Source organism: Nicotiana attenuata, unplaced genomic scaffold (genome assembly GCF_001879085.1).
Source record: "Nicotiana attenuata strain UT unplaced genomic scaffold, NIATTr2, whole genome shotgun sequence".
In the NCBI taxonomy this organism is placed as follows: Eukaryota; Viridiplantae; Streptophyta; class Magnoliopsida; order Solanales; family Solanaceae; genus Nicotiana; species Nicotiana attenuata.
In genome coordinates this window covers 53646-65526 of record NW_017672768.1, presented here as the reverse complement: position 1 = coordinate 65526, position 11881 = coordinate 53646, and the positions used below count along the sequence as shown (strand labels likewise).

Below are 11881 nucleotides of genomic sequence, written 5' to 3'. Positions count from 1 at the left end.
AGCTATTCATGAAGCTAGTGGAGAATGTGTATGGTTGAGATCAGTGACTCAACGCATTAAACAACTATGTGGTCTTTCTTTAAAGACGAAGATTCCAACAATATTGTATGAAGATAATGCTGCTTGCATAGCTCAACTAAAAAGAGGATATATCAAAGGAGACAGAACAAAGTACATTTCGTCAAAGTTCTTTTCACGCATGATCTTCAGCAAAATGGTGAAAATAGATGTTCAACAAACCCGTTCAAGTGATAATATGACAGATTTATTTACTAAGATATTGCCGACATCAATATTTGAGAAGCTGAGACAAAAGATTGGAACGCATTATCTCTGAGATATCAAATAAAGTTTTCATCGGGGGAGTACACTACGCGTTGTACTCTTTTTCCCTTAACCAAGATTTTGTCTCAATTGGATTTTCCTGGTAAGATTTTTAATGAGGCAGCACTCAATGCGTATTACAAGATATGTGTACTCTTTTTCCTTCACTAGGCTTTTTTCCACCAGGTTTTTCCTAGTAAGGTTTTAACGAGGTACATTATCTTTCAAATAAACATCCAAGGGGGTGTGTTATAAATAAAGTGATGTATATGGATGTTCATTTAATCCATTCATATATTCTATACAATGTACTACTTGGATATGTACCTATTAATTCCTACTTCCTAGGATGTATGTAGTGAGTTTTGGGTGTATCTTGTATACTATAAATAGGACATTCTTTGCCCACGAAAAAATACACAAGAAATACACTTGAATAAGATAACTTTTACATTCTCCTCCTATATATATCTTGTCTCCATTATTTTATTTTGCTCTCATTTCTTAATAGATTTAAATAGTTATTGAACTAACTATGGGCCAATGAATTTTCCCTAGATTTAGAATAAACAGAAAAAAAGGAGAGAAAAAAAAATAAAGCAAATCAAACGACGACGTCCTGCAGGTGGTTACTCAGTCTTCTGTCAACGCTTTATGCTTCGCCACGACTGCAATTTTCATATCAAAAGCAGCTATTCCCCCCCCCCCCCCCCCTCCCCTCCCCTCCTCTCTCTCTCTCACTCACTCACACACACACACACAACCCAGAAAATGGCGACGAGCAGAGGGAAGATCACATTCAGAATAGTGATAGGGATTTTGGCACTGTTATTACTGTACTACGTTGGCCGCCCTCTCTACTGGAAAATCTCCGCCACCGTTCATGACATCCGCCACAATAAACAAACCGTCTCCGCAGGTCTCGTCTCAATTTTTTTTTTTTATTTTCTATTGAAGTGTTATGTTTGACGCTTTTTTGTGAAGCATAAATAAATAAGCGTTGACAGTTATTGTAAAATTGAGTTTTGATATTTTGTTACATTGATTTTTTGGTGTAGGATTTTCACAAATTGTTCAAGCAGCGCAGAATTCGGTGGGCTGGTTTCACGACGAGTCCGATTCAGGAGTTCGCAACGATCGCATCGCTGCAGCAAGGAGGATCCTAGCTTCTTCATAAGGTTTTGTAAAAGCTTTGTAGTTTTGATAATTTTTGTTACTTTCATGTATTGAGTGTTACAAAGTGATTAACGTTGATCTGGTTGAATAAATTATGTTACTGTTGTGGAGACTTTCACACTTGAAATTTTGGCAATCGTAGCTACATATTGTACTAATTAAGTCCATATCAGACTGTGGAATGTTCGAAGTTTCTCTGTTTATTTCGCTTAATATGAGTTTAAATTTCCTTTCTGATCCTACTTGTTTTGATCCCGCTTACTTGATCTTCCTGTCTTTGTGTTAGTTGAACAAGCTTGTACATAAAATTGAATCCAAGTTGCGAATTATATTTAACGATTCGAGGTATATCTCATGCTAATTTGATTTGCTCTTCCAAGGGTCACAAATGGAATCTACACTTTATTCGAAGGGAAAAAAAAAAAAGATATGGCTGCTAGGAATGTTACATTTAGCTTTTCCATTGAGTGTTTATTTTGCTCTACGAATTAAGAAGAGATCAGTAAGAAGTTTACTTGGGGATATGAGATAGAAGATTTCCAGGCTCAAGTTCTTCTAATTCAAGGACATGTAGTTTTTTTAGGGTAAATGTTAAGTTTAAGTCCAGTAATTTACCTAGCCAAACAGATTTATTTTAGATGCACCAATTGGATTTTGCTTTTGAAAGTATAATAACTAGTTAGAACTTAGAAATTGATTGAAAGAACATGCACCAATTACTTTTTATTTGTATGTTTGATTTGATAGTTTTTCTTGATAGGAATATCTAGAGAATAGCATACCTGGACTTTGGTTAAAAGGATCATTTGTGTGTCAGTGAATCTGGCGGACATATAATCATGTTATTGTGAAGCAGTAATATCTATTTAATTAACTTAAAAGTGATTGGCTTCTTTTAAGAGAAGTAGGTTATTTGATATATTATCCCCGAAAAAAACCACTTATGTGTAGTATTCCTATAATTTTCTAAATGTACAAGTTGGCTCTCGTTTCCCGTTGTTGAGAGATAGTGTGTGCTGTAAACGTTTCTATATTGCCTTATAAGACCAATTGTTGATATGGTTTTTCCTTAGCAAGGGTACAAGAGTGTGGTATGTGTAGTATATTTAAATTGTTTTTTGAGCGTAATATATTAGTGGAATAAGATTGCCTTTTATAAGTTCTCAGTTCCTGAACATCTTATCTGCATGATTTGTAAATTGATGATAATATTTGTTCTCTCCAAAGTTGTATATAAAATGTGATTTTCAGCTTTGTTGCCTTGGGAGAACTGGAATATAACTTCCAAAATGACTAGCACTCCCTTTTCTCCATTTTCTTTGACAAAAGTTAACCACTCAATGCAAAATTTCGCCTGATTTTCTCTTTTTTTTTTCTTCATAAAAAGAGAAATCGGGTGAAAACTTGAGCTGACTGGTTAAATAGATCTTTGTTTCAGAAACTTGTGAAAGTTGTATAAGACGATCATTTTTCAGAAGAAAGGTGTATTTGGGACGTTCCAAATGGAGAAGTGCCATATACAGTCAAACCTCTCTATAACAGCCTCGTTAGTTCCAAATATTTTTGAATGTTATAGCGAAGTGCTGTTGCAGAGAACATATATATAACATAACATAAAAATTGGTTCCGAAAAAGCTTGGCTTTTATAGTGAAGTATTGTTATATAGGGATGTTGTTATGGAGAGGTGTGACTGTAAATTGGGATGGACGAGTACTATTTAACAGTTGGCAGTTCTTAAAAGTTTAGTTTACTACTTGGCGTCATATCACGTACTGTATTTCCTTTGTTGTAACTGTGAAGAAATGTGGAGTTGCACAAAAAGATGATTCAAACAACCTTAGCTACAGTACTCAAGAATTTCAAGTTTTTCTTGATTTTTAACATTTGATCTTGACTAGTTGATTCAGTTATGTTTCTTCTAGCGCTCCCTCAGTAGTCTGTACGAACCATCTTGATTAATCTTTTAGTAGACAATATCAGAAACTTCTTTGTCTTTTTCATGACACTTACGTTACAGCTTTCCTAGAGGTGGGCTTTATTTTGGACTCATGAAAGCTGATATTTGCTTGATTGTTTTGCGGGACCTCAATACTATTGATGTTCTTCAGAAGCTTCTGAAACCAGAACAGCAAAGATTTCGTAGAACTGACATCTCTTACCTGAAGTGTTTGGAAATAGTAGTGAGTATAGATTTTGAAAGTTGTACGGGTGCATCAACTTTGGAGGAATTATTGGGCCTATTCTAGTCTTCACCTACAATTATACCAGGAAAGCTTGTGACTTGTGAGCCATAACCTCAGCGTATTTTTTAATTTCCTGGAGCATTTCTGTCTTCGCATTGAGAATTAATTACATTAACCTTTTTCTTTCCATCTTACACTTTGTACGTCAGTGTAATTTACTTTCCCAAAAAACAAAAAATGTTGATGCCATTTTGTTACAGTGGAGATACCTGAAACTTTATACGAAATCTTGTCTGAATTTTGGGGGCTTAGTTTGCCAAATGGGCCAACGTAAATTGGACACTTTGTTCTAGAATTGGATTTCGGACAAACATTAGAATTGAGTTGTCAGCCCAAAAGGGAGAGAAGCCTCCTTATTGAAATGTCCCTATTTGTATTTTCCCCAAGATTCAGCCGTGAGCTGAAAATGAATATCAAAAAACGGCTGTGAACGTGTGCCGAGAAATCCCTACCGTGGTGCAGTAAAAACTTGTAGGATCATATGGTTTTAGCAGGCTCTTGCGTGTAGTTCATATGACCTAGTATAGTAGCCTAGCGATAGCTAACTCAGAATAGGTCTGCTGGAAAGATCAATATGAAATGCTTCAATAATTTCCCTAACATAATCTCTGATTTGTTTGCATATAAGTTCAATAGGTAGACATTTCTTTTTGATTAAATTTATTTTGCACTTTCCATGCCCGTTAAAAATATTTTGAAAATATAAGTTGTAGCAGGCCGCACTTCCAGACGCCATTAAAACATAAACCCCCGTCTCCTTTTGTTTATCATATCAACCACTCTAAGCAAAACTTTGAAGTTCATGCATCGGTAAAGTAATCGACCAACTCCCTTTTTCTTCTTTTTGGCACAAGTCACTCTCACCTTTTTATTTGCAAAATAAGTTGATTTCGTGCCACTGTTTAGGTTTTGACTTCATTTAAATAAGTTTTAAAAAATAATCTACGGGTCAGAACATGGAGTTTGTGGGTTAGAACTTCGCCACAAATCTTGATGGCTCGTTATAAGTTCTGATGGTTGCTAACTTAATTGGTTAGAAGTCTTGATGGATCGTTAGGATTTTAGTACTGTGTCATCATTTTGGAACAAATTGCAACAAGTTCTGATGGGTAGGTAAAAGTTGTCCTGCCACAAGTCTTGACAGAAGATATTTAGTACAAATTGCGTCATGGCTCATAACTCAGAAGCAAATTGTTCACAAGTCCTGATGTTTCCACAAGTTATGTTATAATTTTGGTACAAATTGTTCACAGATTGTAATGGATCATTAGTATTTGCCTATGTAGAAATTTCTCCAACACGTTTTTGCTTCGAATTAATCCAAATCATCTCCAAATGATTCCAAATTTGTTATCCAACCTTCTATTACCAATTACAATAGTTTTCAGTAGTTAAATTCCACCGAACCTTCAAAATTAATAGATCTACTTTATCTTATTTAACAGTTAAGCTTAATAAAATTTAACAACGGTGCTCTTCAAGTTTCTTCAATCGAATCAATCACAAAGAAGAAATGGGTCTCAAATTTTTCCAACACATATACAGAAGAAAAGGAGGAGGAAGAAAGAGAAAAAGGAGAAATTCCAACAGTATATCCATATTTGCAAACTTTAAAAAAAAAAAAATAGGGACAAATATTAAATAGGCGTCAGGCGTAAGAACATCGTGTGAAATTTGTCGACTGACCCAGCTGCTTCTATTTAGGAGCGTCTTCATATAAAAAAAAATGTAAGGAGGTGGGATTTGACTTTTATGTTCCACTTTTGCGTAGTGACACTTTGCAAAGATAGTGATCACTGATGAACTTCGCCATTGCTATGTTGGTCCAACAATGTGAAATAAATATATGAACATATATCCCCCTTTACATATTTAAATTTTTTTACTTGAAGAGGTGTTAAATTGGAAACCTTATTTGAACATACTCTAATACTTTAAATTTTCCAATAAATGATTATCAATTAATACTGTAGTAGTTTTGAACTTTGATTAGATTTTTCCTTGAGGCAGCTCTTCTAGACCCCATCAAAACATGCATAACCCGTCTCTTTTTTCATGATATCAACCACTCTAAGATAATGCGTAATATTTTGCTAAGAACCAAGACTCACGAGCGACCCTCCCCCCCCCCCCCCCCCCAAAACCCCCTTTTTTCTTCTTCTTTGTAAACCTTCACCTTTTCATTTGTGGGGTGAAACATTAGAAAAGCTTTGACTTGTGCTTTCTTGGGTGGGAATAGCACTAGCAATTAGCTAGTGTCACCAATTATCAGTGATGTTTTGCATAAATAAAGCTTTTCTTTTGTCCATATTGAGCCTTAATGGAACTAATAAAACATAGCAGCAATGTCAATGAGCTTCCTTAACAGTGGCTTATTGCATTTGTTAAGCATTACATTTTCTATTTCATCACCATCCATTTACTATCCTTGCGCCGATGGTGGGGAGCTCAACACTAATCTGCCTCATTTCCCCCATCCACTTAGTCAATATTCTACCTTCCATTATGCATGCATATGGCAAGCTTTTGCAAATTTCTATCTCTTTTTTTTTATTTTAAATTGGGGTATTACTACTCTTAGCCCGCATCAGAAACTATTTATATTCCGTAGCCGAAAAAGTGTATAAAATTTGTATAATTTTTGTATATAACATACATAATGTATATATATACAAAAAATATATATTTTTTTTTCTGCTATTATTTTGAGAGCGGCTATATAGTGTCATTTTCCCCTTTAAATAACAGTAGCGTCCGATCTAACTTGCGTGTATATCAGCTATGTTATTGGGTATCTCCTACTTCCTATCAACACATATATCAAGTAATCATGTCTATCAAAACTTAGATAGGTGAAAAGGATCATCTATATTTTCTATGATGACGGAATTTAAATTTTGGTCTTTAATGTCATGATCTTTTACCCACCTAATTGATCGCCAAATCATACCTCTTGAGCTCTAGTTTTTATTTCCTAGTGTCAATAAGCAGAACTTATTGATGTTTCACAATCAAGATGACCCTTACTATAATATAAAGTAAAATATAAGAGAGTTACACGTAACAAAGGTTAGGTCATGCTGTTTTAGTCACCAAAAAGTAAAAAAGGGTCAGCTCATACAATATAATAAAGTAGATGATGATTTCATTTTTTTTCTTTAATCTCCACTATTTGAGACTTCCAAAACATATACTCTCTCCATTTGGTTAAAAGAACTGCAAAAATGAACTCAATGCGATTGGTCCTTATTCTGCTTGTAATATTCTTAGAAAAACATAAGTCTTGGCTCCTATTCCTATATTATTGGATTCATTATCATCAATTCATCATCATTACAAAACATCACACTTAGCCATAAAAAATGTAACAGTGGGTAGCGCGAAGTGCTTTGACCAATTCATTGTGCACTTAGTACTCTACAATGTTAAAATCGAATTGAACATTATTTGTAGGGTTATGATGGGTACTTGTCATCATTATCTCTAAACCAAAGGATCATTGACTTTGTGTAGCCATGTAGGTTTTTGCTTCTTACTTTTTCTGTCTTCTTTTAAACAATCTCTCTTTTGTTACCTTTGCTTATCAACGGTTACAACAATTATCTGCCCAACTATATATAACAAGTCACACACTCATATTCCAGATACAGAAGTAAAGAAATTCTACTATTGCACTACCAAAAAAATATAGAATGGGCTAGATAATGAATCATACAGTAACAAAAATTCAGTATAATTTCACAAGTAGGGTCTGGGGAGAGTAGTGTATACGCAGAACATACCCCTACCCTAGAGGATAGTGTTTACCTCGAAAATACGAGTAACACTTAAATTTGATTTGTGGTTTTAAAGATATGTGATTTAGTTCAATACCAATTAATAATCAAGAAATATGAAGTAGAAATGAAAGAAACAAGTGAATCAAACCAATATTGCTCTGCAGTAGTGACCTCGAGCTTAGTGACCTCGAGATGGATTAAGAGCAGTAAAGTAAGAACAATAAATATAAAGGACAATTCTGATGAACAGTAAGAGAGAAAAGTAGGATAGTATATTCTTGCCAATGATGAGATGATGTTACAAATGATTGGGGTCCCCTTTATATAATAAGGGAACCCTAAATAAGGTACATATCTATTTACAATAAGGAATATTACTGGTACAACTGTCTAACCACCTAGTACGGAATCGTATAATCCTATTCCGGGATTTGTGCCATGATCTTGGGAACGTGGCAGGAATCTAGCTCATTCTGTTACAAATCCGTAACGGTACAATTTAGGGTCGAGCATACTTAACTTCGGTATTCCTTGCACTTCTATCTTCGGCATTGCATTCCGTCTTCAGGCTCGAGTCTAGTCTATCGACCTCGAACTCGAGCCTACTTGAACTCGGACCTAAGGCAATCCCTCGAGCCCGGGGAATCGAGCGTGCCTGATTTCGACCATATACAGATACTCCTCGCGTTTCTTAGAGTGTGTCGATAAGAAACGATTTGATCATCGATGCTCCGACGCCTCGATCCTGATGTCAATCTTGTGATGTCAGCGGCTAAACGACTGAAAGGTCGCTTTTGTGCAGTTCCCAAAGTCATTAATTGGAGGCGGCTGACGGTCGGCTACTCGGCTTCCCCAATACGCTTAAGTGACTTCTATAAGTAGGCCAACTTCTCAATTTCGCAAACTTTACTTCTCAAATTGTTTTCAAAATCTTATTAGCTCCTTCAATTTCGTTGAGTTCTCCCTTCTCTTCAATTTGCCCTTACTTCATCATCAACCTTTTCTCTTTCTTGAACTTTTACACCACAATGGCTAAAACATCTAAATCTGTTCCCCAAAAAGAAAAAGTCTCTTCATCATCGCGGTCGGCCAGAAGTAAACCGGTAGTGCCACCTCATATCGAGGAATGTATTTCCCCGCCGTGTAAAATAACATCCGATTTTAAAATTGAAAAATCTGTGTCGACACCAGGCTGATGTGAGCCCATGTCTCGATACATCTGTTTGAAAACCAAAGATGAGCTTGAGCAGGTAAAAAAGGGCTGCAACTGGGATAACAAAGAAGTGGTGATTCCTTCCCCAGAAGAGGACATCACTACCCATAAAGCTGGGTACCTAAGTGTGTATACCTACCCATTCACGCTAGGTTCCGTAGATCCAACTCTGGGTCCAATAGATCCAGTTATGCTTAATTTTTTCCAACGATACCAAGTGACGCTCGGCCAGGTCTACCCTTCATTCTGGCGAATTGTTAACTTGATCAGATACTTCTCGAGCCAAGTCGAGGGGATGCCTTTTACCCTCGACCATCTGATCAGGTTGTATAGCCCTCGCCTTTATCGAGATGGCCTGATAAAGCTGCAATGCTGATCCTCGAAATCTCTCTTCTCCAGCATCGATGAGGACAAAGACCGAGGGTGGATGAGCCGGTTTGTCCGAGTCAGGACTTCTAACTTGATTCCTGCTGAGAGGATGCCATTCCCCGTGGAATGGAACATAAATGTAAGTACATGTTTATCGATAGTAACTTTACGCCCTGCTTCCCCCTTTTCTTTCTCGATTTCATCCTTTTCTCGATCCAACCTCTTTCCGATGGTGCAGCTGTTGCTTGGTTTCCCGGTGCGGTCCCAGACCTCGAAGGTTGGGTCCGAAAATTGGCCTCCACTTCTTCATACGTGGAGCGCTGCTGGCGTGACCTGGCCAAGGGTCGATGGGAGGCTAAAAACCACGGTGAGTTTTCTTGTTTGTTTACTTGTGTTTCTGAGTGAAATACTTACTTCATCTATATGCAGGCCTCGGAGATGTTGTTGCTATGCGGCCGCCCCCGCCTGGTGAAGAAGAGATCCCAAAGCCTTCCAAAGAGAAGAAAAGAAAGAGAGGGGCGCCTGCAAATCCCCTGAATCCCAAGAAAAGCGCGGCTCGAAAGCCTAAGGCCGATACTATGGCTTTATCCCCAGAAACGGCCCAACGCCTTCGGGTTCAGGAAGAAGATGCCGACTGCCTGTTGGTAGCTCGTAAAAGAGGAAGCACAAATGCTTCAAAGTCTGCCGAACGGATGGCGGCTGATGCGGTTCACTCTAGAACTGAAGAAATCCCCGAGGAAAGCTCGAGCAAAGTCCCCGAGCCATCAGAAAAGCAAAAGGGCACCTCGTCTTGGAGGTCATTTGGAGGGTGAGACCGAGGGTCCCGGTCGCGAGGCCCTTCAAATAGAAGAGAACGCCCCAAGTGGATCACTTGGGGGTAATCAACATGGATGAGTCGCCGCCTGGTCCTAAGTTCTCTGAGGGGCAATTCCGAGATGCTCGGAGCATGAGAACTCCTGATGTGGGGATGAGCCACGAAGGGCATGATATCTTTCGAGAATGCCTTGCAAGGATCAAAGATGGCCCAACCCAGATGCTTCTTTTATTTTTGATGAGGCCCACCGACTCTTCAAACAAGTAAGTTTCTGTCCTTTAAAATTACGCTTGCGCTTTATCCTTGTTGTTCTAAGTCTAACCTATCCCTTTTTGTGAAGGCCGTTGTGCTCCGTAAAGAAGCCTTCTCCAAGTCTCGAGCTAAGCTTGCTTGATGTGAGGCCGAGATTAAGAAAATCTCGGAAGAGAGGGACGGTCTTAAAACCCTCTATGTCAAGAAAGAGGAGGAGATCAACGATCTTTGAGCCGAACTGGCAAAGGTTCGTCAAGAAAAAACTAAGCTAACCGAAATGGTAATATACCCTCTAAATTTTTGTTATGGATATGTCTGATCGGTATACTAACACTTTTACTTTGCAGTTTCAACAAAAGGGTGAGCTGGTGGAGCAGCTCCGAGAGGAGCTCAAGATGAAGGAGGCAGAGACCTTCGGGTGGAGGCAAGGCATAGACAGTCTTTCCTCGGAGAAAGATACTCTTCGGGAGCAGGTGGCTACAATTGAATGCCAGCTTCAAAGTGTGAAGGAGGAGAGCTTGGCTCGAGGCCGCAAAATCGAGGAGCTTAAAGCTAAATCTGCTGCTGAGCTTGCCAAGGCCAAATCCGACGCTTCTTCGTACCGAGCTGATGCTGAAGCAGCTAACACCCGAGCAAAGGAGATTTCTACTGCAGCCGAAGTTAAGTTATCATGTGCACTTGACCATGCCAGGCGACAGTCCCGGAGGGAAACCCTCGAAGAGGTGCATGCTCGCGGCTTCGACCTCTCAGCCGATATTGAAAGGGCAAAGACTTTGGAAGAAGAGGCTGCCGCTTTGCTTTCTGATGAGGATGGTTCAGCCAGTGGCTCTGAGAGCGGGGGAGACAAAGATGAAATCCCCGAGGAGGGGGCTCCCAAAGATGCGGCTCCCGAAGACGCAGCTGCCGAAGATGTGACCCCGGAGTAGCTTTAGGTTTCTTTACTCTGCTTTTGTGTTTTTTGTGCAAGGATCCCTCGTGGGTTTTGTAAACATCTTTTGTAAACATTTCTTGGAAATTCAAAAGGACCTCTTTGTTTCAACTTTGACTTGTGTTGAATTTTATTTTGTTCTTATTTGTGGAAAATTCGACTGTACAATTCGAATGATCGGTCCGAGTATCGGTTTGGACTCGCAACATAATAAACCCTTAGGTTTTTATTGATAAATATAATACCCCTTAAGATTTTATATAATCCTCGAGCTAAGCTAAATTTATTTGATGCGAGCTCGGAATAAAGGGACTCTAAGGTTCGAGTTGAGTGAGAACGAGGACTTGAACTCTATATGTTTTGGCCCTTAAGCTCTTTTAGGTTGGCCCTTAGGCTCTCGGCCCTTAGGCTCTTACATATCGGCTCTTAGGCTCTTTAAGTTAGGCCGATTTGGCCTCTAAAGTGGCTATAATATTTCCCTCTTTTCGGCTAAAAGACTTAGTGAAAATTTGTATGCCTTAGCATGTGTTTTTGTACCCGTTGGGTTTTTCGAGGGTTCGACATATCGGAACCCTTTTTAGTAACTTGTTTGTGTAATGAAATCAAATACCTCTTGAGATTTTTTCAAAGGCTTATAGTATCGAAGCCTTTAAATTATTCGAGGGCTGACTTTATTGAAGCCCCTTTATTATTTTCTTTTGCCGAGGGTAGCCTGGTTTAACCGGTTTTTTCAAAGTGTTTGAAGGCCTTTAATTTATGGCGAAAGTCGGACGTCTCCGAGC

At 38.5% G+C, this 11881-nt stretch overlaps 1 protein-coding gene across 3 annotated transcripts; it reads left to right on the top strand.

Moving 5' to 3' along the window:
- Window positions 1-1040: 1040 nt before the first annotated feature.
- On the top strand, window positions 1041-3956 carry LOC109214439. 3 transcript variants are annotated; one of them, XM_019378355.1, is made up of 3 exons: window positions 1041-1243; window positions 1383-1502; window positions 3610-3956. In XM_019378355.1, exons 1-2 carry the CDS (start codon window positions 1096-1098, stop codon window positions 1499-1501), a joined length of 267 nt encoding a protein of 88 aa, XP_019233900.1. In that variant the 5' UTR covers window positions 1041-1095; the 3' UTR covers window position 1502; window positions 3610-3956. The 3 variants fall into 3 exon arrangements, with proteins under 3 accessions (XP_019233900.1, XP_019233901.1, XP_019233899.1); XM_019378356.1 differs by lacking the exon at window positions 3610-3956 and adding an exon at window positions 3519-3603; XM_019378354.1 differs by lacking the exon at window positions 3610-3956 and having other exon boundaries at window positions 1383-1734.
- Window positions 3957-11881: the final 7925 nt, after the last annotated feature.